At 42.6% G+C, this 27,284-nt stretch overlaps 1 protein-coding gene across 2 annotated transcripts in view; it reads left to right on the plus strand.

Annotated features, from left to right (window-relative positions):
* Positions 1 to 27,284, plus strand: part of PTDSS1 (phosphatidylserine synthase 1) — a 90,051-nt gene that overhangs the window by 19,680 nt on the left and 43,087 nt on the right. For both annotated transcript variants that reach the window (XM_053558751.1, XM_053558752.1), the window contains exons 3-5: positions 11,534 to 11,578; positions 14,582 to 14,706; positions 24,988 to 25,146. In XM_053558751.1, coding sequence (XP_053414726.1) covers positions 11,534 to 11,578; positions 14,582 to 14,706; positions 24,988 to 25,146 — 329 coding nt within the window. The remainder of the gene's footprint in view (positions 1 to 11,533; positions 11,579 to 14,581; positions 14,707 to 24,987; positions 25,147 to 27,284) is intronic.

Consider the following 27,284-nt stretch of genomic DNA (forward strand, 5'->3'; position numbering starts at 1 on the left):
AGATGTGAAGTCGCCATCTTTTTTTATGGCTGCATAGTATTCCATGGTGTACATATACCACAATTTGTTAATCCATTCATGGGTCGATGGACATTTGAGCTGTTTCCATGTCTTGGCTATTATGAATTGGGCTGCAATAAACATTCTGGTTCAAATGTCTTTGTTGTGAAATAATTTGTGATCATCTGGGTATATACCTAGTAGAGGAATTGCAGGATCCAACAGTAGGTCTACTTTTAGTTCCTTGAGTGTTCTCCAAACTTCTTTCCAAAAAGGTCGTATTAGCTTGCATTCCCACCAGCAGTGTAGAAGCGTTCCCTTCTCTCCGCATCCTCACCAGCATCTGTAGTTTTGGGATTTTGTGATGTGGGCTAATCTTACTGGAGTTAGATGATATCTCAAAGTAGTTTTGATTTACATTTCTCTGATGATTAAGGATGATGAGCATTTTTTCATGTGTTTGTAGGCCATGCGTCTGTCTTCATCAGAGAAGTTTCTGTTCAAGTCTCTTGCCCACATAGAAATAGGGTTATTTATTCTTTTCTTATTGATTAATTTGAGTTCTCTGTATTATGGACATTTTAACAATGTTGATTCTTCCCAGCCATGAGCATTTCTTTTCTCAGAGTTTCAGACCTTTGTCGGAAGCATAACCTACAAAAATCTTCTCCCATTCTGAAGGTTGTCTGTTTGCTTTACTTACTGGGCTCTTGGCTGTGCAAAAGCTTTTTAGTTTGATCAGATCCCAGTAATGTATTTTTGGTGTTGCTTCAATTGCCTGGGGGTCCTCCTCATAAAATATTCTCCCAGGCCGATTTCTTCAGGTGTTTTCCCTGCACTCTCTTCTAGTATTTTTATAGTTTCATGTCTTAAGTTTAAATCTGTTATCCAGTGAGAATCAATTTTTGTTAATGGTGAAGGGTGGGGATCCAGTTTCAGTCTAATACAGGTTGCCATCCAGTTCACCCAGCACCGTTTTTTAAATAGGGAGTCTTTCCCCCACTGAATATTTTTGATAAGCTTGTCAAAGATCATATGGCAATAAGTAGCGGCGTTCATCTCTTGGTTCTCTATTCTGTTCCGTAAATCTACTGCTCTGTTTTTGTGCCAGTACCATGTTATTTTGATCACTATTGATTTATAGTATAGCCTGAAGCATGGTAATGTGATACCTCCTGATTTGTTCTTATTTCTGAGTAATGTATTTACTAATTGAGGTTTTTTCTGATTCCATATAAAACGGAGTACTATTTTTTCAAGTTCTTTAAAGTATGACAATGGTGCTTTAATAGGGATTGCATTAAATCTATAGATTGCTTTGGGTAGTATGGACATTTTAACAGTGTTGATTCTTCCCAGCCATGAGCATTTCTTTTCTCAGAGTTTCATAGTTCTCCTTATAGAGGTCTTTCACGTCCTTTGTCAGGTAAATTCCCAAATATTTCATCTTCTTTGGCACTATTGTAAAAGGAATAGAGTCCTTGATTGTTTTTTCAGCTTGACTATTGTTGGCGTATATATAAGCTACTGACTTGTAAGTATTGATTTTGTATCCTTGATCACTTCTAAGAGTTTTGAAGTTGAGTCCCTGGGATTTTCCAGGTATAGGATCATATCATCAGCGAAGAATGAGAGTTTGATCTCCTTTGACCCTATTTGGATACTTGATCACCTTCTCTTACCTGATTGCGATGGCTAAGACTTCCATTACTATGTTGAATAGCAATGGAGACAATGGGCATCCTTGCCTCGTTCCTGAGTGGAAATGTTTTCAATTTTACAACATTCAATATGGTATTGGCTATGGGTTTGCTGTAGATGGCCTGTATTAGTTTAAGAAATGTCCCTTCTATGCCTGTTGTCTCAAGAATTCTGATCATGAAGGGATGCTGGATATTATCAAAGGCTTTTTCTGCATCAAGTGAGAGAATTATATGGTCTTCGTTTTTTATTTTATTGATGTGATGTATTATATTTATAGATTTGTGTATGTTGAACCAACCCTGTAACCGTGGAATAAAACCAACTTGATCACGGTGTTTAATTTTTTTATGTGTTGTTGAATTCTGTTTGCTAAGATCTTATTGAATATTTTTGCATCGGTATTCATTAATGATATAGGTCGATAATTTTCTTTCTTTCTTGGATCCTTTCCTGGTTTGGGGATCAGAGTGATATTTGCTTCATAGAATGTGTTGGGAAATATTCCTTCTTTTTCTATGCTTTGGAAAACGTTGTATAATATAGGTACTAGTTCCTCTTGAAAGGTTTGAATAGAATTCGGATATGAAGCCATCTGGTCCTGGACTTTTCTTTTTTGGGAGATTCCATATTGTTGATGCTATTTCAGTGGTTGATATAGGTCTATTCAAGGTTTCTTACTCTTTCTGATTGAGTCTAGGAAGATGGTGTGCTTCCAGGTATTGGTCCATTTCCCTCAGATTTTCATATTTCTGGGAATAGAGATTTTTGTAGTAATCATTAAGGATTTTTTGAATTTCTGAAGTGTCTGTTGTTATTTCTCTTTTATCATTTCTGATAGATGATATTAGAGATTTTACTTTTCTATTTCGGGTTAGGTTGGCCAAAGGTTTATCAATTTTGTTAATCTTTTCAAAAAACCAACTTTTTGTTTCAGTGATCTTCTGAATGATACTTTTGTTTTCAATTTCATTTAATTCTGCCCTAATTTTTGTTATTTCTTTTCTTCTCCTGGGTTTAGGGTTGCACTGTTCTTCCTTTTCTAGTTGCTTGAGATGATCCATTAAGTTGTTGGCTTCCTCTCTTTCTGTTTTCTTGATGAAGGCTTCCAATGCTGTAAATTTCCCTCTTAGAACTGCCTTTGTAATATCCCACAGGTTTTGATAATTTGTGTCTTCATTGTCATTTTCTTCCAAAAATTTGGTGATTTCCTCCTTAATCTTGTCTTTGACCCAGCTATCATTCAGCCTAAGATTATTTAGCTTCCATGACTTTGAGTATGAAGATTCCTGTTGCTGTTGAGTTCAACTTTTATTCTATGGTGGTCCGAGAAGTTACAAGGAATAATTTCTACACTTTAAAATTTGCTGAGGTTAGACTTGTGTCGTAGGGATATGATCTATTTTGGAGGATGACCTGTGGGCTGATGAGAAGAATGTATATTCAGTTTTATTAGGGTGAAATGTTCTGTAGAGGTCTGTAAAGTCCATTTGTTCTAGGGTCAGGTTTAAGTTTAATATTTCTTTGTTTAGTTTCTTCTTGGAGGATCTATCCAAAACTGTCAAAGGGGTGTTAAAATCTCTAACTATTATAGTGCAGGAAGATACCAAGTTGTTCATATCCATTAGGGTCTGCTTTATGAATTGAGGAGCATTCTGGTAGGGTGCATAAATGTTTATTATTGAAATCTCTTCATGTTGGGTGTTTCCCTTGACAAATATGTAATGACCTTCCTTATCTTTCTTTATCTTTGTTGGTTTAAAGCCAGTTGTATCTGGTACTAAAATTGCCACCCCTGCTTTTTTCTGGTTTCCATTTGCCTGTAATATACAACTCCATCCCTTCACCCTGAGTCTATTTTTATCCTTTAAGATAAGGTGAGATTCTTGCATAAGCGGATATCTGGTCTGAGTTTATGTATCCAGTCAGCCAGCCAGTGCCTCTTTAGAGGACAATTTAAACCATTCACATTAATTGAGAGAATTGATAAGCCTGGTTGTATTTTGGGTGTCATGATTTTTGGATGTCCAGTGGACATTTTTAATCCTTTCATCACTGTAGAAGTTGGGTTTTGTTCAAAAATTTCTGGGTGAGTTTATTTTGGAGGTAGAGCATTGCACTGGTCATTGTGGAGGATGGGTCTGAGAATATCCTGGAGAGCTGGTTTAGTTATGGCAAATTTCTTCAACATGTCTATGGCATTAAAGTATTTGATTTCTCCAACACAAATGAAATTCAGTTTAGCTGGACACAGGATCCTGGGCTGCAAGTTATTTTGTTTTAGGGGATTGAAGGTCGATGACCATCTTCTTCTGGCTTGAAACGTTTTGGCTAAGAGATCTGCAGTCATTCTGATAGTTCTCCTTTTATAGTTGATGCTTTTTTTATATCTGGCTGCTTGCAGAATTTTCTCCTTCATCTTAACTTTGGCAAAGTTAATCACGATGTGTCTAGGAGATGCTTTATTTGGATTGAGTCTTGCTGGGGTTCTGAAACTGTCTGCTATCTGAAGTTCTGTATCTCTTGAAATGCTTGGGAAATTCTCCTCCAAAATCTCTTGGAGTAGAGCATCTGTACCTTTAGAACCATCTTCTTCTCCTTCAGGAATTCCTATAAGACGAATGTTTGATCTTTTGGAGTGATCCCATAACTGTCTCAGGGAATGATCAGTTTTTACTGTCTAGACAACTGCCTCTTTGAGTGTTTGGGAATGTTCAAAAGCTTTGTCTTCAGTTTCAGATATTCTTTCTTCTGCCTGGTCATTTCTATTACTGAGAGATTCTACTGTGTCTTGGAGCTCCTCAACTAACTTTTTCATTTCCTTGAGCTTTGCTATCTCTTTTCTCATTGTGTCCCTATCTTTGGTGACTTGGGCTTTGAATTCATTAATTTCTTGAGTCAACTTTAGAACTACTCTTTGGAATTCAATTTCTATCTTTTCTTCCATTCTATTTATCTTATTTGCAATCCGTATTCTGAATTCTGTTTCTGAAATTGCTGCCATTTGTTATGCATGGCATCTTCAGTTGTATCTCCTTGGTCATTTCTTGAGGGGGTTGATCTACTCTGGTTATTCATGTTGCCAGAGTTCTTCTGTTGGGTCCGCACCATGTTTATTTTCCACCATTTAGTTATTAGAACTGGTAGGGTGAGATTGTATGGGGTTCCCAGGTAGTAAAGACAGCACCTTACCAAAGCACTAGGCTTTGTAATTGTGGCTTGTCTCCTACAACCTTACAAAGGCCTCTTTCAGAGTTTTAGCCAGAGACTCTGAGCTCCTACTTGGTGAAAGTGCAAGCTAGCTCTGTTTGATATCAGCCAACCTCTACCCTATCCTAAGAAACCACAGTATTAGGTTTAAATCTTGACTGTGAAGAGATACAAACAGCTGTGGCACCCAGCCCTCACCTTTGAGTTCTTTTCCCATACAGAACTCGAAGGTTAACCTCAGAATGTCCCCTAGTGGACAGCCACAGACACTGGTTCCAACCAAATTGTCTCAGGCAGTGCAAATACTGCCCAACAGAGAGAGATTCAAGGGTCACCAACAGCACAATTTGAGCCAGGAATCCACACTCCTGCCCGCCAGACTCAGTCCACACTGTTGTTCACTTCTCTGCTCACATGCCCAGCTGGAGCCAGGGGCCATGCCCCCACCCACCAGTCTCAGTCCACATCCAACTAGCCTCTCCTTGCCAGACCAGTTGGGATTAGGGGACCACGCCTCTACCTGCCAGTCTTAGTCTACCATCTGGCAAGCCTCTGTTCACAGGCTCTGTTGGAGTCAGGGCACCAGGTCTCGTCCTTTGGTCTCTGTCCACACACAGCTTGCCTCTGCTTGCCAGACCAGTTGCGGTCAGGGGACCATGCCCCCACCTGCCAGTCTCAGTCCACTGCCTGGCAAGCCTCTATTTGCAGGCTCTGTTAGAGTCAGAGCACTGCATTCCTCCTGCAGGTCTCAGTCCTCATCTGGTAAGCCTCTGCTCACCAGCCCCGCTGGAGACAGTGGGCCATGCCCTAGCCCCCAGGTCTTGGCTCACACCCAGTAAGCCACTGCTGGAGGGTTCTGCTGGAATCAGGGGACCATGCCCTTGCTCTCAGGTCGCAGTCCAGGCCTATCAAGCCTCTGCTTGGCCCTGTCTGCTGAACTCAGTCCACATGGGGCAACCACTCTCCTGCTGTGGGTGCTGTCAGAGCTGGGGGTTCTGTACTCCATCCCACCAGATACAGCCTGAACTGAGGGTCAACACTACCACTGGCCGGGCATGGTCATAACCAGGGGACTGCTCCTCCTCCCGCCAAGTGTCCCTTTCTTCCCACACCCTCTTTCTTCCCCATTAGTCACAGATTCCGTCCTGATGGTTGGTGGTCCACACTATGCCCAGTACTCTCAGGACAAGACCAAACACTCTGTGCTCTGCAGGGGGCAGAACTTCAGGCCGCCATGCCATGGGGAAAAGGTGGACTGGGAGTTTGGACTTGTGGGGGAAAATATCTGTTCAATTTTATGCCTAGCGGGTTGGTGTCTACGTTCATAAGTGGGATCTCCCCAGAGAAAGAGACCTGGAGTTTAGGGGCTCTCTCCAGCAAAGTAAAATGTGAAGTCTTTTATTCCCTGCTTGTTCGCAGATAGCCTGCAGCAGGCCCCCTGCCTGGGGAGGGGTCTCCCGCCCTCTAGTCGATAGGCTTTCTACTTGTAATTTGGTTTCTTGAATGCTCTTCCTTGGAGTTACAGCTTGCCGAATTTTTTTCTTGGCTCAGCTCCTGGTCTTTGGCTTCATAGAGTCCGATTCCGTCCAGTTTTTCTTCCTCTGCTCAGGAGCCTCTGCCGAGGGTTACTACTAGTCCGTCATCTTCCCAGAATCCCCCACTACTTTTTCTTATAAAAAATTTTTTTCTTAGGTTTGAAATTTGCTTAGAGGTTTTTTTTTAACCTTTTCAAAATTTTTCTAGAAGAATATAAACTTTAAAGTAATAATAACTAAAGAAAGAAATGGAGTAACAGAGCCTGCCAGATGGCCTCTGGCCCAAGGGTACAAGTGTGTAGCTGTTGGACAGGCGATTTCTGATTTGTATTAAAAGAATTATACTTCTGGAAGTTGAAGTCCCTTGAACTTAATTTTACAAAGCCTATTTGTGGCAAGTGAAGCAGTGATCTTTTTTTTTTTCAGTGATCTTGTTTTCTAATTTCTGAGCTAGTGTTTTTAAAGGTGAGCTCTTCATGAGGAAGACATTTGGCTTCTGTTTCCTTTGAAGTTAACATTAATATTAATATCTGATTAATATCTGAAAATTATGTATTCTCGATGGAGGGACTGATAAAGAAAATAAAACATGTAGTATTTAAATGTGCCTCTTCAGAAAGCCTAGATCTAGAACAAAACTATGTTCATTTCTGCATCACTGCCCTAAGACACACCTCCCCCATTTCTCTAGCACAGTGGTTCTCAACCTTCCTTATGCCACGACCCTTTAATACATTTCCTGAGGAGTGGTGATCCCAACCATAAAATTATTTTCGTTGCTACTTCATAGCTCTAATTTTGCTACTGTTATGAATCGTAATGTAAATATCTGATATGCAGGATGTATTTTCATTGTTACAAAGGGGTCGCAACCTATAGGTTGAGAACCACTGCTCTAGCATAACCCAGAAAATGGGTAACTGAACTAAGGACCCATGTTCTTCCAGGCAGCTTTTATCAAACGAGATATAAAATATAGATAAGCAGAAACCACTCCTGGAAGGCATACCATGAGGTTGAGTCCTTTTGATAATCTCAGAACCATAATAATGGTTAGAGAGAGAAAAGGAATCCTGCCTTTAGCAGAGAAAATAGTCTGTCAGGAAGTATGGTTTGGGGAAAGGCTTTGGGATGAGGTGAGTGTTGCAGGATGGTACAGGCAGGACTGCCATGGTAGGCAGGCAGGTGGGTGCTATGGAAGGTAGGGCTCAGCCTCGGGTGCGTCCTCAGCCCCAATACACACACACACACACACACATACACACACCCTTAGGATCCTCAGAGGGGACTTGGCTGAGGTGGCCTGGCAAGCGTTGAGTATCAAGGTTTATAATTGAGAAAATCACAGCCTCATGCTCTATTTTTCTTAAAATTGAAATCATAGGGTGGTGCCTGTGGCTCAGTGAGTAGGATACTGGCCCCATATACCGAGGTTGATGGGTTCAAACGTGGCTCTGGCCAACCTACAACAACAACAAAAATAGCCGGGCGTTATGGTGGGTACCTGTAGTCCCAGCTACTTGGGAAGCTGAGGCAAGAGAATCGCCTAAGCCCAGGAGTTGGAGGTTGCTGTGAGCTCTGTGATGCCACAGCACTTTACCAAGGGCCATAAAGTGAGACTTTGTCTCTAAAAAAAAATTTTTAATCATATTTTTAGCAATATCACTGTTTCTAATGGTAAAGATGGTACTCTTAGTAATGCTACTAAGAGGTACTTTTTAAATACTACACTTAAAAAATTAATGGTTTTTTTTTTTTAGAAGACAACGGGCAGTTGTGACAAGCCTCACACTTGGGGTGGGAAGGCAGATTTGATGACTAGAAATAAAACCTAGATTGGGTTTTCAAGTTAGCTTATCTCACTTTTGTAAGCAAGGTGATTCCCCTCACCTGGGTCATGCCAGTCCGTGACTTCCCTCTTGAAGCATCAGTTACCTGCCCTTTCCCCAATCTGCTCTTCCTCACCTAGCTTTTCATTTCCACATTGTGGTAATCCTCTGCCACCCCTTTACCTCCTCTGTACCAACTCTGCACTCCCCAGCTGTTCCCTCCCCTCACTCTCCTGGCCCTAAAACCAGTCCTGGTGCAGTCCTCAGACTCCCCGCTAACTGCTCCTCCTGATAGGGGTTTATAGCAGAGGCACAGGTAGTTCCCATAATGCTCAGCCTGACAGGAAAATCTGACAGAGCCGAGGTGGGGTCCCGTGAGCTACATGACCCCACAAAAGTTCTTCTCACCTCAGTATTCCTGTCTGTAAAGTGGGAATGATGGAGGCACCATTATGACTGAGCCCTCAGGAGAACTGAAAGATACTGTGTGAGGTGTCTCCTTCCACAACCTGGTGCACAGTAAGTGCTCAGGAAAATACTTTTGACTCCTATCATTATGATTGATCTTGAGAATAACATCATATATGCAACTTGAAGTGTTGCCTTGGCATAGAATTCTGCTGCAAGCCAAATAATCGGTCATAAAATTTTACAGCTAAATCTTACAAGAGGAAAACACAGAGAAAGCTTGGGTCTCATATTCTGTTCCAAGAATTGACTTAATGGTATTGAAGCAATATTTGCAAAGCCAGGCAGCCACCATGATAAAGAAGTCATTTATGGTGAAAAGTTTAAGAGCTATCACTTAACATCAGTAAAGAACAGCTTTGGGGAGAAAAGATTGTTTAAAAGATGACAGTTTTAGCCATCAGTTTCCCAATGACCTTTGATGAAAGGTAACCATGTTTTGTTACCTTGGAGAGTATTCTAGTTCACATGCTGAGGAAGGAGAAGCAGATTACAAAGGAATAAAGATATTCTTTACCATCTGAGCCTTCATTATCAGAACTCAGAAATCAAACAGATTTGGATAAAATTTTCACTAAAATCCCTAAGCATGTGAATTATCACTATGTGCCTTCAAAGACTCAGGAACCAATGTATTTGAAGAAAGAACCTCTCACAAACTAAACTCACCTTCTAAACTGTCTGTCTAAACTCTGGAACTGGGCCAGACGCCTGTAGGCCTAGCACTCTGGGAGGCCAAGGTGGGAGGATTGCTTAAGTTCACGAGTTTGAGTCCAGCCTGAGCAAAAGCCAGACCCTATCTCTACTAATAATAGGAAAACTGAGACACGAGGATTGCTTGAGCCTGAGTTGGAGGTTGCTGTGAGCTGTGATGCCCTGGCACTCTACTTTGGCAATATTGCCCACTTAAGGGCAATAGCTTGAGACTTTATCTCCAAAAAAAAAAAAAAAAAAAAACAACTCTGGAACTGAATAGATTTGGATGACGTAGGATACTTGTAACTAATTTTCATAACATGAACTTGATTCACCAAAAGAAAGTAGTTAAAATATGTTTCAGTGTAGTCTTTTTGAAAAGATATATAGGCGATTTTTTAGAAGGAATTCCAGAATAAAAATTACAATGTAAGGTTTGCCTCAGACAAGACTCAGGCTGCAGACAACACAAATTGACTGCTCTTTCGAGCCTCTTAATTGAAGGGCATGTGAACCAGGGTGCAGGCTGATCTTCTAGGGACAGGTGACCCCTAGAACTGGTCTAAGGAGGATACCCCAGTGAGCCCTGGCTGTAGTCTGCCCCACTGTCACTTTTGCAGTGGATTCTGATGGAACTGCCATTGCCATGTTCCCTTGTGCCACCTCGCTCTGAGAATCACCAGGAAGAAAGAGAGGAGAGCTCTGCCCACTTCCTTCTACCATCACCAGCTCCTGAGGCCATGTCTGGCCCTGATGCAACTGCAGACAGAGCCCTTGTTATAAAGAAGCCTGGGAGGAAGCTCTGGCACCTCCTGAAGACGTGGGAGTCATAACACTGGAAATTCTCCAAGCATAGGAAGGCTGTTCAAAAGGCCCGAGCAGCCCCAGAGTCGGTGCCCATACTTGAGGATTGTAGGTGAATCCATCCACTGGGGGTTCCAGGCTCAGCTTTGTTTCTCCTCTTTCTTCTACTTTTTTAATGAAATATTGAAAATTTTAAAGTATTGGTATGTCACTCCCAGTAAGGATGAATCATGTCCTGTGAAACTTTTTCTGTGTGGATTCTGTGTCTGGACCTCACCTGGGTCAGAGGGTTGTGTCTCCACAGGTCAGCATCAGACACCTGCACCCGCATGGTCCCCCACTCCGAGGTGTGCTGCAGTCCTGCTCCTCATCCTGCTTGTATTCAAAGCAGTGTTCTCTTGCCTCTTTTTTTTTTTTTTTCTTTTAAAGGCAAGCATGAAACAAAATTTATTGAGGAAGAGAGGGATAGGCTTACAAAGCAGGATACATTCGACATTGACATGAACGGACCTCCATTGCCAGGGCAAACAGGCAGAGGCCTCTCCCTCTTCTTTATTTTTAGTCAGTCTCTCTCACAAACATACCCCTCTCTCATACACACACACACACTCACTCAGGCACACACAAAGCTGCACTGCCCAAAATCTCATTCCTTAGAGCTCCTGGGCAGCTGGGGAATATCATTTGTTAGTGTACAATATGTATGACCTACACTGAAAGCCTCACCTGTGATCCACTCACTGCCAAAACATTGTTTCCCTGAGAAATTATGTTCTGACTTCTAAAGACAACTTAAAAAAAAAAAACAAAACTCTTGTGGAAATGGGTGCCTGTGATGACCGGTGGCAGTTGTATCAATGTGGAGAAAACATTCCAACATAGACTTTGACCTCAAAGTATTTATGTAACAAAAATAACAATAATAATAGTAATAGCCGGGTGGCACCTGTTGCTCAGTGGGTAGGGTGCCGGCCCCATATACCAAGGGTAGCAGGTTCTAACCCAGCCCTGGCCAAACTGCAACAAAAAATAGCCAGGCGTTGTGGCAGGTGCCTGTAGTCCCAGTTACTCAGGAGGCTGAGGCAAGAGAATTGCCTAAGCCCAGGAGTTGGAGGTTGCTGTGAGCTGTGAGGCCACAGGTTGACAAAGTGAGACCCTGTCTCTTAAAAAAAAAAAAAAAGCAATGGCAGAGAACTGTTTCTTATTGTTATCTAAGATCAGCAGCACCTTCTGCTTTCAGCCTACTCTGAAACCAGTTCATTCTAACTTTATAATATTGTCTGCCTGCAGGTCCCTTCACTCGGCCTCATCCAGCCTTATGGCGAATGGTTTTTGGTGAGTTTCCATTATTAAATGTAAAAGTTTGTTCTACTTTTAAAATCTTTTTGTCTGCCTATCATTAATAGCACTTTTGGTTGTCATTTTACATTAAAACTTGATAGTTTTTAACTTTCTGGTGTCCCTGATATAAATTTTTTATTAAAATTCTTTGCACAAAGTATTGGTGATGACTTGAATTCTCTTACCTGTGGACGGTTTCCATCCCACACTCCCCTTTCTTATGCTGTTGTCTGGTAATGTACACAGGGTTTGAGGTAAGCAAATATTGCGTGTCTTCCTCCAGGCATCTTCATGTTGCTTTTTGCAAGTGTAAGTCCAAGAGCATCCTGTGAGCATGTTGGCCTTGTCAGCAATCCAGGAGGAAGTGAAAGCCAGCAGGAGACACCGACAAGGGGCCTGACACAGAGCCCTGATTTGGACTAAAGTTTATTGATAGCGTATAAATAATGGATATCTTATTTTGATTTGTAGTTCAAATAATCAAATTGCCTGAATGAATTTATAGAAAATCTTCAAAACTTTGGATATTTGCATCATCTTGCCTAAACAAGACATCAAACAAATTATTTTAGGTTTGGAAGATGTTACCTTATCCAAAAACTTACACAGATTCTGAAAAATGGGGATTTTGTTAAAAGTTGCCTTTTTTTCCTTCGGCCTTCAGATTTCTTAGGTAACTCTTTCTGTTTTCAGGTTTCTTGGTGAACGTTCACACAGCCGCAGTTCACTGAGTGAGCCGAGGGATAGGTGTTGCTCTGGGCTGGTGGCCACTAGAGGGGACCAGACAGGAGCTGCCCTTCCACTCAGAGAGGGAGGACAGCTAGTAGACAAACTGTTACACATATCAATCATCCGAATATCTGGGCTGTCATGAAGTGTTAGGAAGCTAGTGAAAGCTGGGCAAGGTGGCAGTGCCTGGGTGTCTGGGGAGACCTGAGGGAGTGGGGCTTGATCTGAAATGGCCAGCAAAGGTTGGGGCGGGAGGGTAGCCAGGCAAAAGGAAACACTACTAAATGGCCTCACAGTGAGAAAACACTCTATGTGTTCCAGGCCAGTGTGACCTGAGTGTAGTGGGCCTGGGGTGGGCAGTAACAGCCATGTCACAGAGTCGGACCCAGACACAAACACAGGGGCAGTGGGCCAGGTAAGGAGGGGCCTAAAGACCAGTGGGCGTGTTTTTCCCCAACGGAGTGACATGATTACATTTATAGTTTTAAAAAGATAATCCTGGCAGTATCATACTTATGTCCCATGGAAGTTACACGTTGGAGTTTTTCCTGTTTCAAATGATCTATTATAGGTAATGACCAGTTTTATTTCTTGCCCTTTTTTGGAACCTGGGGGCCTTTTGATAATCAGATGAGACCTGTAGACCATCCCCGATATTCACACTCAGGTACGTTGGCATCGCACAATTCTGCACATGGCATCTGGGCTTCACAGACATCAAAGCCCAACTAAGTGCCACCGACTCTTTCTTTTTATCTTAAAATAATTCTTTTATGTTTTATTTTTATTTTTTAAGACAGAGTTTCACTTTGTCACCCTCAGTAGAGTGCTGTGGCATCATAGCTCATAGCAATCTCAAACTCCTGGGCTCAAATGATTCTCTTGCCTCAGCCTCCCGGATAGATGGGACTACAGGTGCCCACCACAACACCCGGCTATTTTTAGAGACAGGGCCTTGCTCTTGCTCAGCCTGGTCTCAAACTCCTGAGCTCAGGCAATCTACCTGCCTCGGCCTCCAGAGTGCTAGGATTACAGATGTGAGCCACTGCATACAACTTAAAATAATTCTTTTTAAAAGATCATGCTTCTTAAAAAATGTAGTAGGGGCATTCAAGGTGAAAATTTGTAAAAACAGCTGGTGCATAAGTGTGAAGCTAAGGTGGTTCTTAAAGCAATGTGCCTAAAAATGTGTATTCTCTGGGCCCTGGGATGCATGGCTGTGAGTGGGCCAAATCCCACCCAGGTCTCTCTTGAGCTCCCTGAGGCCTAGAGAGGGATGCTGGTTGGAAGGCCTGGCACTGTGGCGCTTGTGGTGGGTTTTGTGCCAGCCACAGGAGTGCTCTCCTCTGGAGCAGCTCACTGGAAATTAGTGCTAAGCCAAGTTTGGATGGGCCCTGTGAGCCAAGGTCATTTGTATCATGGCGTCTAAATGTCCTGCATAAACATTTTAACTCTAACCAGTTCAGCAGAAAGACAAATGACAAGCCTGTAGTGATTGATTTTCAAATCTTTCTAAAATATATTGCACAGGCTTTTGCCTTCTTAAAGTGTATGAACTTTTCTTTTTAAAATAACATGGGGTAATTATTAGGATAGCAATTGTGATACAATATAAGACAATAGAATGATGTCTGCAAGGGCTAATCTGGAGTGTCATTCTTGGGTAAGTGTTCCTAGGCCACCTCTTGAACTTCATGGAGGCCTGGCGTTCTGAGGTGGTCGCAGATGGGACTGTCCACACCCAGCCTTGCCCTCCTCTAGTCTACTCAGATGTCCTCATGATATCACCTCAGTCATCTTATTTCCCCATTTAACATGAGATCATGTCTGAAACTTGGCCATGGCCTCCAAGCCCTGACTGTCATTTAAGGGCCACCTTCCTCTGCTCCCCTCTGTGCCAGTGCCCCGACCACAGTGGGGTTTAGACATTTCTCTCAAGGGACCATCCTCATGCCTTCTCTCCACTGAGTGCCACTTATACTCCTCACACTGCCCCACACCTTCTTTAGCTGCTGGTCCTCTACGTCTCAGCCCAAGCATTGTTTTCTTCAAAAGAGTTTTAACTGACCTCCTTCAATCTGAATTAGGACATGAATTACATTCCCTTATCACAGGAAATAGTAGATTATAATATAATAGTAGGGGTCTCAACAAGCTGTGTTACAGTATTAGAGTCTGGTCTGAGTGGCGCCATTCAAGCTCATGTGCGCCCCGTGCCTGGCAATTGGCATTTCTCCTAAACTCGAATGTGTTTTTCTCTCCTCTCAGGACTCAGTGTGCTCTACTTCCTGTTCCTGGTATTCCTGCTCTTCCTCAACTTTGAGCAGGTGAAATCCCTAATGTATTGGCTGGATCCAAATCTTCGATATGCCACACGGGAAGCAGATATCATGGTATGTACTTGTGTCAGTGGCCTCTTAGAGAAATTGCCTGGGCCTAGGAGGTAGCAGACTTCACATTTTAAATTGTTCCTTCTCCGTATTTTCTATGTAGATACCTGAAAACCAGGTCTCTGGGCAGGTTGCTGAGTTGTCTGGTTTTCCACAGATGATTCAGAGAAATGAAATCCTGTCATGTAGCAAGGAGGCCACACATTATCCTCAGACATCCTTGGGCGTGAGCTCTGCCTCAGACACTAGTCAGTTGTAGGACTTTGGGCAAAGTTCTTGCTAGCTCATTTTCTTTTTTGTAAAGTGAAAATAATCATACTTATTTCGGGGATTATTCTGAACTAAATAAAGCGATGTTTTCTACAAAACCTGCTTGGAGCTCTGTTGCGGTGCCCTGAGCGCACCAGGCTTTAGCCCTGCACTGTTGGCCTCACCCTCAGCACTTCTGCTTTGTACCCTCTTGACCGTGAGGCCATGACCTTTCCCAACTGCATGCCAGGAAGACGCCAATTGTAAGGATTTAGGCCATTTTGTTTATTATTTTTATTAAACTGAACTCAAAAAAAATTATTCTTCGTTAAAACTACCCTGCATTTTGGTTTTACTGAAGAGATTACTTGTATGGGAAAAACCAACTTTTTCTCAACACTCACAGTGAAAACCTCTGTGACCAGGTATGTGGGATTTTCCCACACAAACCAGTTCTCCAACTTGCCTGACACCAGTTGGGTGTCCTCCGGGTTAATTCAAGTCTAACACTGTTTACTGGGCATTAGCATTCGATTCCACAAGTTAAAGGCTCAGCCCCACAAGACTGCCCACATTTCAGATGCCAGTCCCATGTCCAGTTTGTCACCTGAGCTTCTGAATGATTGACCTCAAATCGGGGAATCCCCAAACACCCTCCTTGTACCCAATTGTTTACTATCATGGCTCTCAGAACTGAGGGAAACACCTTTACCTAACCCTAACCCTTACCTGCTTATTTTAAAGGATATGATAAAGAATTTAGGTCAGTGGTTCTCAACCTTCCTAATGCCACAATCCTTTAATATAGTTCCTGTGGGTCACGATCCACGGGGAGAACCGCTGATCTTGGTGAACAGTCAGATAAAGAAGCACTAGGAGGCTGGGCGTGGTGGCTCATGCCTGTAATCTACCACTCTGGGAGGCTGATGCGCAGGGGTTATCTGAGCTTAGGACTTTGAGAGCAGCCTAAGCAAGAGCAAGCCCTGTTTCTACTAAAAATAGAAAAACTACCCTGTTTTCCCGAAAATAAGACATCCTCCGAAAATAAGACCTACTTACAGGAAAGATAAGACGTCCCCTGAAAATAAGACCTAGTGCATCTTGGGAGCACACCTTAAAATAAGACACTGTCTTATTTTCGGGGAAACAGGGTAGCCAGGCATTGTGGCAGGTATCTGTGGTCCCAGTGACTTGGGGGAGAGGTAGGTGGAGGGGGATTAATGGGATTACACCTGTGGTGCATCTTACAAGGGTATATGTGAATCCTAGTAAATGTGGAATGTAAAGTTCTTAGCAAAATAACTAAGAAAATGCTACGAAAGCTATGTTAACTAGTGTGATGAAAATGTGTCAAACGATCTATGAACCAAGTGTATGGTGCCCCATGATCATACTAATGTACATAGCTATGATTTAATAAAAATAAAAAAAAAACCAATGACTTGGGGGGCTGAGGTAAGAGAATGCTTTAAGGTTGCTGTGAGCTATGACACCAGCACACTCTACCAAGGGTGACAAAGTGAGACTCTGTCTCAAAAAAAAAAAAAAAAGTGTTAGGATGATGTCTCCAAGGGTCCTGAGGGTAGGGGTTTCTGTCCCTAACAAGTTGGGGTGTGCCACCCTCCTGTCACAGTGGATGTGTTCACCAACTCAGAAGCTCTCAAAATCTCAGTTTTGGTACTTATGGAGGCTCCATCCTGCAGGTGTGATTTTTTTTTTTATCAACTTAATCTCCAGACTTATCCCTTTCCTGAAGTACATGGGGTGGGGCTGAAAGTTCTAAGATTGTAATCATGGCTTGATTTTTCTGGTGACCAGCCCCATCCAGGAACTTATTAATAGTCACCTCAGCTGAGCGTTGTGGCTCACACCTGTAATCCTAGCACTTTGGGAGGCCAAGTGGATTGCCTGAGCTCAGGTGGATTGCCTGAGCTCAGGAGTTTCAGACCAGCCAGAGTAAGATCAAGAACACCCTTTCTACTAAAAATAGAAAGAAAAAAATATTAGCTGGGTGTTGTGGTGAGTGGCTATAGTCCCAGCTACTTGGGAAGCTGAGATAAGAGGATCACTTGAGCCCAGAGTTTGAGGTTGCTGTGAGCTATGAGGCTGTGACACTCTATCTAGGTGACTAAGTGAGACTCTGTCTCAAAAAAAAAAAAAAAGAAAAGAAAAGAAAAAATCATCTCAGTAGAACAAAAGATGGTCATATCACCCAGGAAATCCAAAGGTACTAAGAGCTCTGTATCAGGAACTGGGGTTAAAGACCAAATGTTAGAACAAAAGATACACCAGGCACCCCTACTGCTCAGGAAATTACAAGGGCTTTAGGAGCTCTGTTCCAGGAATTGGGCACAAAGACCCAACAGATCACAGAATTTTTTTCTTTTTCTTAATTTCTAATTAATGTGAGAGTACAAATTTTTAGATTACGTTGTTCTCACTTCCAAGGTAAAGTTAAAGTTATAGTTGAGCCCTTTGTCCAGGGGGCATGCTGAACACCCTCACGTTGTACACATTAGGTGAGATCCCGCCAATCGCCCTCTCTCCTCCCGCCTCTCTCCTCCCCCTTGCTATACTATATTTGTGTTTTATCATTCATGTGGGCAGGTAGTTGTTTATATATTGTGGTTTCATATTAGTATTGGGTACATTGGATATATATTTTTTCTATTCTTGAGGTACTTTACTAAGAAGAATGTGGTTCACCTCCATCCAGGTAAAAATAAAAGATGTAAAGTCTCCATCTTTTATTATGGTTGAATAGCATTCCATAGTATACCTGTGCCTCAATTTGTTAATTCATTCATGGGTTGATGGGCATTTGGGTTGCTCCCCAGACTTGGCTATTATGAACTGAGCTGCAGTAAACATTCTGGTGCAAAAGTCTTTCTGGCAAAATGATTTTCATTCTTCTGGGTAGAATCATACTACTGTAACTCTAGTAATGGAATTATAGGGTCAAATGGAAGGTCAACATTTAGTTCTTTGAGAATTCCTCATACGTCTTTCCATAAAGGTTGTATTAGTTTGCAATCCCACCAGCAGGGTGAATGCACATCATAACCACTTTGAGATATCACCTAACTCTAGTAAGATTATCCCACATCACAGAGTCCCAAATCTTCAGGTACTGGCATGGAAGTGGAGAGAACATTAATACTACAGAATTTTATACTGTAATGTGTTCCTTCCTATTTTTTTGTGTGTGTGTGTGTCTAACATTTGGTACATGTTGAAGAAAAACCTGATGGTGTTCAAGGGAAAGGAGAATAGGCATTTGGGCCATGGATGGGCTTGCGTTAACAAACAAAAAATAAGACAGACAAAAGGACTTAAGAAAAGGTTCATTTCTTTCACCATGGTTGACATTTGTCAGACCCTTCTTGAAATGGTTATTTCTAGATTATTTATTTATTTATTTACAACAGTCTTGCTATGTTTCCCAGGCTGGTCTTGAACTCCTGAGTTCAAAGGTTCCTTCAGCCTCGACTTCCTACAGTGCTGGGAAAATAGGCATGAACTGCCACACCTGGCCTAGATTTTTATCTTTAATTTTTTTAAGGGACATACCTAAAGCAAAAATAAGAATGCCAAAAATGGCCCAGTGCCCATAGCACAGTGATTACAGCGCCAGCCACATACACAGAGGGTAGTGAGTTCAAACCTGGCCTGGGCCAGCTAAATAACTGCAACAAAAAAATAGCCAGGCATTATGGCAGGCGCCTGTAGTCCCAGCTACTTGGGAGGCTGAGGCAAGAGAATCCCTTAAGCCCAAGAGCTGGAGATTGCTGTGAGCTGTGACATAATGAGAGGGTGACATAGTGAGACTCTGTATCAAAAAAAGGAGAAGAATGCCAAAAATTATTTCTAGGTCTCAGAGAGAAAAGTTGGGATTTCTTACACTAAGGAAGAGAATGGTAGAGGATGACTTACTAGGTTATAACGATGATAATAATGAGAATGGTGGTTAGTGAGGATATTGGCAATTACTGATTATAGGCTGTCTGCTTTGCCAGGTGTTCTGCCGGGCACTGTATATAAGCCTCATGTGTGCATGCTGGGCATACATCTATTACCATTGCACAATGAAGGAGACAGAAGCCCAAAATGCCAATATTTCACTGCAAGTGCAAGTTGATAGCTCTCTCTGTCTTCAAACCTATACTTTTCCTTTGGTCTAGGGTTCAAGTACATGGTTAGAGTAGTAAGTGCCTTGATGCACACAGGAGTCTTATGGAATAGGAATTAGGGGAAACATACCCTAGATATGGTATTTTACCAGACATCCTCCTGGGGTTTTTGAGCACCCCACCTCCCCAGGGACAGAAGCCCCTGCCCTCTGGTAGCAAAGTAAATTGGCTTGCAGGTGGCTGTGCAGCTGTGTCTCTGTCCATCCAGTTCTCAAGGCTGATGGGAGGAGGACTAGTCAACTGATGCTCTTGACATCTGGTTTTCCTTAGGAATTGGACATCTCAGAGACATCTGAATACTAAATTAGCTGAAACTGGCTTTTAAAATATGGCCTGTAGCTCAGTGAGTAGGGCGCCGGTCCCATATACCGAGGGTGGTGGGTTCAAACCCAGCCCCGGCCAAACTGCAACCAAAAAATAGCCGGGCGTTGTGGCGGGCGCCTGTAGTCCCAGCTGCTCGGGAGGCTGAGGCAAGAGAATCGCGTAAGCCCAAGAGTTAGAGGTTGCTGTGAGCCATGTGATGCCACGGCACTCTACCGAGGGCAGTAAAGTGAGACTCTGTCTCTACAAAAAAAAAAAAAAAAATATATATATATATATATATATGGTTTTCCAGTGTTGGCTAGTTCTTTCCTATCAAGCCAAGCAAAGCATGTGGTTGTATTCAGTTTCTGGAATTCTGGCTGGTTCTAGAATAGCCTCATCTTCTCCATCCCTCATCCCATCACTTTTTACTTCTTGGAAGTATTTATAGTCTTCACAGTTCTAAGGACCTGTTCATTGGTGGTTCCTTTATGCAGGACCGAAGGTCTGTAATTCCTTGGTTCCCGGGGTCCCCACTCACTCTGTTCCTTCCCCCTGCTACCAGTTCCTAATCTTGATAGACTGTGGTCCAGGCCTGGTAACATACATACATTGGAACTCAAATTCATTTTTTCTCTGAAATTAATATTATAAATTGAGCCTTGGGATCATTGAAATTCTATTGAAGGCAGTTTTTTTTTTTTTTTTTTTTTATTGTTGGATATTCATTGAGGGTACAATAAGCCAGTTACACTGATTGCAATTGTTAGGTAAAGTCCCTCTTGCAATCATGTGAAGGCAGTTTTTTGTGTAATTGTCTGGAAAGTTTGCTGTTTTAAAAAATATTGATTGTATTCAAAACATGTGTTCTAAGCTTCAGACAAGCTTTGAGAGCACAACTCATTTGTAAATTGGGTTGCCTCAAGCAGTGTGTTTCCTTTATTAAGCTGTAAATGCTGGCTGGGTGCAGTGACTCACACCTGTTATCCTAGCACTCTGGGAGGCTGAGGCAGGTGGATCACTTAGCTCAGGAGTTGGAGACCAGCCTGAGCAAGAGTGAGACCTCTGTCTCTACTAAAAATAGAAGAAAACTAGCCAGGCATTGTGGTGGGTGCTTATAGTCTCAGCTACTTGGGAGGCTGAGGCAAGAGGATTGCTTGAGCCCAAGAGTTTGAGGTTGCTGTGAGCTTTGACTCCAGAGCACTCTACCAAGGGTGACAAAGTAAGACTCGGTCTCAAAAAAATAAGTAAGTAAATAGTAAACGCTGACCAAGTTTTTTCTATGTGCCAGACACCATGCTAATGGAGTGGGGGAAGGGTAGGCACATTTCCTTTCCTCTTGGAGCTTGGAGTTTACAAGAAAGCAAATTACACAAATAATTATTGGCTATTGAACCCTAAGATAATGTCAATTTCTTAAACGTTTATTATAGAAAATTTTAAACATATGCAAAGTAAGAATCTGTAACCCCACATACCCAATTTTGTGTCTCCTTTCACCCCACATCCTGGATTAATTTGAAACAGTTCTCAGACATTAAAATGTATAGTGTTTTTTTGGGTTTTTTTTTAACATAACCACTTAATAGTGAACAGTATGCAGTGTTCATATTTTTCCACTTGCCTCATAAATGTTTTGTACCACGATTTGGTCAGTATGGGATCCACGTAAGGTTCACATGCTGCCTTTGGTGCATCTCTTAAATCTCTTTTAATCTGTAGTTCCCCCAACCCTTTCCTAAAAGTTTAGTTGTCAAATAAACCAAATTGATTATTCTATAGGGTTTTTCACGCCTCACTTTTGCAGCTTGTACTTTGTAGTGTAATCACTAAGTGTGTCTCTTTGGCCCCCTGTATTTCTTATAAACTGGAACTTAGATGGAGAAGCTGGGTTGGATGCCAGTTCCAGATCAGTTTTTGTGGTGGTGCTACTGCGTTGTGCATCACAGGAGGAGGCATAGACGTCTGGTCATCTCTCTTTGTATAACATCGAAGTGGATCGTGAGCTCAGGAAGGCAATATTGATTTTAAGATGTACCATTAATAATAGGTATGACTTTTGCAAGGGAAAAAGTGAAATCTTACCTTTAAAGTACAATATATGGAAATGTTTATCCTAGTTCTAAAAATAGTGCAGTGTAAAAAAGGTATGTCATAGAATCAAGAAAGCATAATCATTACCTGTGGTTGCAGTGTGCATAAAGGAATAGGTACTATAAGAACTTATAAAGGGACCTAACCTAACCTGGGAAATTAGAGGAGGCTTCCAAAAGAGCTTATGTTTAAGATGACAACTTGAAAATGAGTGAGAGTTGGCCGTTATACAGGTGGAGGTGAAGCATGGATAAAGGCTCTGATGGGGGAAGCAGGGAACTGGGACCAAAGCTGAAGGATCACAGGATTATGTGAGGCTGAAAGCCATGCCTTGGGGAGGGGGTGCTGCCAGGGCTGGGCTCACTGGGATGGGAGGTTCAGTATTCTTCTAAGTGTAATAAAAAGCCATCGAAGGTTCATAAGCAGGGAACTACATGGTCTTTGTTGCTGTTTTAAGGGTTAATCAATACTCTCATCTCTAGTTGAGTTTGAAAAAAAGGTGAAAATAATTAGAACCTCTGTAAGTCGACCACTCAAGGGACTATAACAAACTGGTGAACGAAGAAGGTGGTCAACACAAGGAACTAGGCCCACTGTACTGGTAAGTATGTGGGGTGCACGTCCCATCTGTGCAAATTAGGTCAACTCACGAAGGTGGTCACTGTAGAGAGATGGTCAACTATGGAGACTGTATCTCCCTGTAGAAACTCAGGAGAGCAGATGGCTTTAGCTCTGGGCTCAATTAGGCAAGCTTGGCCTCTCCTGGCTCGTTGGACAACCTCAAGCTTCTTCCACAAGGCAGGGCCTGATTCACAGAAATATCTGTGTGAATGAGGGAACGGACAAGAACCTGTGCTATCTGAGGCAAATAATTTCCAAAGGGACCAAAAGAGGTTGGAGCTCATTCTTCTTCCAAAGTCAGCAACTCCCCAGAGAACAGTGAGGGAGAGAGTGGGGCGGGAGGCCTGGAGTGTGCAGTGGTGGAGATCCTACATGGGGAAGGCGGTTTACCCAACTGCTTTCCTGCCATGCATGCATACACATACACACACACACCCGGTCTGTTAGGATTTCCAAGCTCTTTCTGTAGCTTAAGCTGGAGGTGAGTGCCGGGTGCTTATTATAGTGTCATCTATACTTTCTTACATGCCTGGCACATTTCAGTTTTAGAAAGCTATTGCAGAAGTCAAAGCAAGAAATAACAGTGTCAGTGAAAAACTTGGCAAGGTAAAAATGAACAGGACTTGGTATTTAGTTAGATGGTGAGCACGGGTGGAGGAGCAGCTGAAGGTTCGGCACATACCTGCCCACTCGGCCCCCCTAGAGGCTTCAGCTCTGGGCTGTTCTGGTTCCCAGGGTCATGCCTGCACACAGCTCCCTGGCTCCATTAAACTGCAGTGCCTACAGCCTTCCCAGGACCAGAGAAAATCTGTTCATTTGTAACTACTATTAATAGATGCAGTGGGTTCTTTATGACTTTTAAAGTGCTTTTTTCATATATTGGAGCGTAGATACATTCTAATGAAGTGTAAAGGCTTCTAAAGTTGTCTTCAAGCTGAGATTAAGAGTAGCCTTCTGAAAACCAATCTTGGCCCTTCCTCATCTAATCCCACACAGAGTGAAGGAGAAGGTAGGGTGGCTGAGGACTTTGGGGTTGATAGGACCTTGCCACTCCCTGTAACATAATCTGTAACCCAAGTGCATCTCTCCCCTAGCCTGAGATTCCCTGTGACAAGAACATGCTATTCCAGAGTCTGGGAATAGAATTCTCGTCTCACTGAAGGGCGGTTTGTTTTTCTTTAAAGCCTTATCTTGAGTTACCCTTAATGAATTTTATTCTCCTTTCTCCAGATTTCCCACTTAACTGGCATTATATCACAACACACTGCTTCTCAAAAAAATAGAATTTAAAAAAAGGTCTCTTCAGCTTTGCAAATTTAAATGCATTTTATCTGAGAAGGAAATCTGTGTGGTGGGTTTCTGAAGAGACGGGGAAGTTCTTTTGCTGTCTTAGAAAGTATCATTTCTGGAATTTAAGATTAGTATGGTTTGTAAGAATCCTTCTAGCTGGCTGGTAATAGGTGGATATTTTCTGACTCTTCCTATTTCCTACCAAATTAATTTTGGGAAGAAAGGATGCAAAACGTAGAGATTTCTGATAAATGTTATTTTATTGTCACACTGTCATATAGTCATTTGACTGCTTTTATAAGAACTACCGAAATATGTTAAATTATTTAGAAATATATGTCATATTACAACAACAAAACTATATTAGAAATGGAACCAAAACTCTCAAAAGCTTTGTAATTTTAAAAGATATTTAAATCATGTAGTCTGCTTGTTTTTGTTTTTGTTTTTGTTTTTTGAGACAGAGTCTTACTATGTTGCCCTTGGTAGAGTGCTGTGGCATAACAGTTCACAGCATCCTCTAACTCTTGGGCTTAAGTGATTCTCTTCCCTCAGCCTCCCAAGTAGCTGGGACTACAGGCATCTGTCACAGTGCCCAGCTATTTTTTGTTGCAGTTGTCATTGTTGTTTAGCAGGCTCAGGCTGGGCTCCAACCCACCAGCCTCGGTGTATGTGGCCGGTGCCCTACTCACTGAGCCATAGTCTGCTATATTTTTAGGTAGGGGGTTCTGCTGTTTATTTTCTAACTTTTGAAGTTGGGTGCTTCAGCTTTTTTTCTTTTCGAGTATAACTATTTAAGGCTTATATTTTCCTCTAAGTTGCACTTAACTATATCTCATCTGTTTTGGATATAGAGTATTCTCATTATAATTAATACTGAACATTTTTAAAATTTCTATTATGAATTCTTTCTTAATTTATGATGTCTAGAAATGTGTTTTTAAATTTCCAAACCTTTCATTTATGTTTTTGTGACTGGCTTTAACTCAGTTACCCTGTGGACAGATGACATGGTCTATGTGATACCACTTCTTTAAGATACCACTTTCTTAATTATTTTGCTTGCCATTTTAACCCAGCTTTTATAATTCAGAGCAAAGAGATTCTGATTTATAAACTCAAGACTCTTAAGTTACTGAAACTTTTTTTTTTTTTTAGAGACAGAGTTTCACCCTCGGTAGAGTGCTGTGGCATCACAGCTCACAGCAACCTCCAACTCCTGGGCTTAGGTGATTCTCTTGCCTCAGCCTTCTGAGTAGCTGGAACCATAGGTGCCCACCACAACGCCCAGCTATTTTTTGTTGTAGTTTGGCCAGGGCCGAGTTCGAACCCGCCACCCTCAGTATATGGAGCTGGTGCCCTACCCACTGAGCCACAGGCGCCACCCAAGTTACTGAAACTTTTATTATTTTTCTTATTGAGCTGGACATGGATTAGTTGTCAAGGTCATATCTGTTCTTTTCATTTATTGTCAGAACCCTGGAAGCAAGTTGATTTCTAGACTTTCATTAATCACTCCTCTTTTTATTTTAAATAGGAGTATGCTGTGAACTGCCATGTTATCACTTGGGAGAGGATTATCAGCCACTTTGATATATTTGCATTTGGACACTTCTGGGGCTGGGCCATGAAGGCCTTGTTGATCCGTAGTTACGGTCTCTGCTGGACAATCAGCATTACCTGGGAGCTAACCGAGGTAAGAAGGGGCCCTGGGCTTACCCAAACTAGACAGTGCACACAGTTTATGCACAGAAAAAGATGGTCTGTTTGGTCACAGTTCCTCCGTTTTTCAGCCCCTGTGGTACAAAACTGTATTTAAACCATCCCATAAAAATATATTCTACCTGTGTTAAAAAAAAAAAAAACAAAAAACAGAAGAACCTCTTTATTAACTTTATAAACAGATGAAATCTTTTCTACCCTATAGGACCTAAAGAGAAACAAATGAAATAAAGCTAAAGGAAGTTAAAATCCCAAATAAGACAAATATATGGAGATCTGCTTAGAGTGGGATGGCAAGGACCTCCTTAAGTCTGGGAGCTTTCTTGGAAGGTACCAGATTCTAGGGGTGAGATGAGATCTACTTAGAATTCAGTAAATTGATTTACTCACTAGCCAGTTTCCAGTTTGCAATAAATAGGATTGTTATGTCCAAGAATTACAAGAGCATACAGAATATTTTCCCGCTGAGAAACGGATTCCCAGTAAAAATCCAATGTGCCAGTGATCAAAAGTTTATCTCATTTAATTAATAGAAAAGTATGGTCTTAAAGAACTATTAGCAAAATGAAATTTTGGGAGCTAATTCTTGATTCTTCAGTTATTATTCTTAGCTACTCATTCCCAGAGAACGCAACTGGGTCATGAGCAAAGTGTATTTCTTGACACCAATCTCCATCCTGCTCCAGCTTAGAGAAGTATGCCAGTGCGCTCTCACTCCTGTTAACACACGGATCTAGAGGGTAGAGGTCTGACGTCAGGGGGTCCAGGGGGCTTGTTTCTTCTGAGCAACTGCGGAGGCCCCTCTCCTAGCTTCTCATGGTTCCCTGGCAGTCTCTGCTGTTCCCTGCTGTTTCCTCTTTGCCTTGGCGTGTACACGGCGTTCTCCCTGTGCGTGCTGCGTCTTCGTGATGTTCACCATTCATACTGCATTAGGGACTCACTCTGCTCCACAGTGACCTCATCCTAATTACCTCTCAGTGACTCTGTCTCCAATAAGTTCACATTCCGAGGCGTCTTGAGAGGACGCAACCCTGCCCATCTGCAGTAGCTGCCAACACTTTACCTGTGCCGCCATAACCAGGAGAGGCAGTGTGTATGTGTTCCCGTTGTATAGGTGAGGGGACTCAGAGCTTTGCATCCTTAGGTGACACCCACATGCCTGCCCCATACCACCTTCCAGCTGTGAATTTCATGAGTCTTCATCACCTGACTGCGGCGTGACCCTGTGCGAGGCACCTGGCCTTCCTCGGCGTCCCTTGCTTGCTTCCTCCTCACTCACTGCAGTGGGGGTTCTGTTGTTTCTTCCCTCCCTGCTCCCCAGTGGCCCATAGTCTCCAAGTCCTGTGGATTCTTTCTTAAACACCTGTATAGCCCACCGAAGTCTCATCAGACCCCTGCTCCCACACACATCAAATCTACCCTTATCTCTCGTCGCAATGCTCATCTCCTCTCTTCACATGTTTTACTGCAAAGTGATCGTCTCTAGACCTCCACCAGATCAAGTCTGTCTCCTGCTCAGAGCTCTTTAGTGTTTGTTCATTACTCTTAAAATAGAATCCATACTTCTGACCCTGCATCCGAGGCCCAGGGTTAGCTGGTCCTGTCTACAGCCCACCCCATGGAGCCCGTTCTTTAGTTCGGATCCATGTTCATACTCCTAGAAATAGAACACTTCCCCCTTCTCCTTTGAAATGCTTAGCGCATGTTACGTACTTTAGAAATGTCTCTTTTCTACTAAACGTGTGCCTCAAGAGGGCAGGGCCCATGTCTATGTATTCCCAGACCCCAGGACTCTGTCTCACACTTGGCAGATGCCACACAAATCCGTTGTGAATGAAGGACTTTGACCCCGCCAGCTCCTTGGCCTCGGGTCTTCCTGGGGCTCACGTCTCCCCCAGAATCTGGTACCTTCCAAGAAAGCTCTCAGACTGGGCGGCGCCTATGGCTCAGTGAGCAGGGCGCCAGCCCCATATACCGAGGGTAGCGGGTTCAAACCCAGCCCCGACCAAACTGCAACAAAACAATAGCTGGGCATTGTGGCGGGCACCTGTAGTCCCAGCTACTCAGGAGGCTGAGGCAGGAGAATCGCCTAAGCCCAGGAGTTGCAGGTTG

Source organism: Nycticebus coucang, chromosome 13 (assembly GCF_027406575.1).
Source record: "Nycticebus coucang isolate mNycCou1 chromosome 13, mNycCou1.pri, whole genome shotgun sequence".
NCBI lineage: Eukaryota > Metazoa > Chordata > Mammalia > Primates > Lorisidae > Nycticebus > Nycticebus coucang.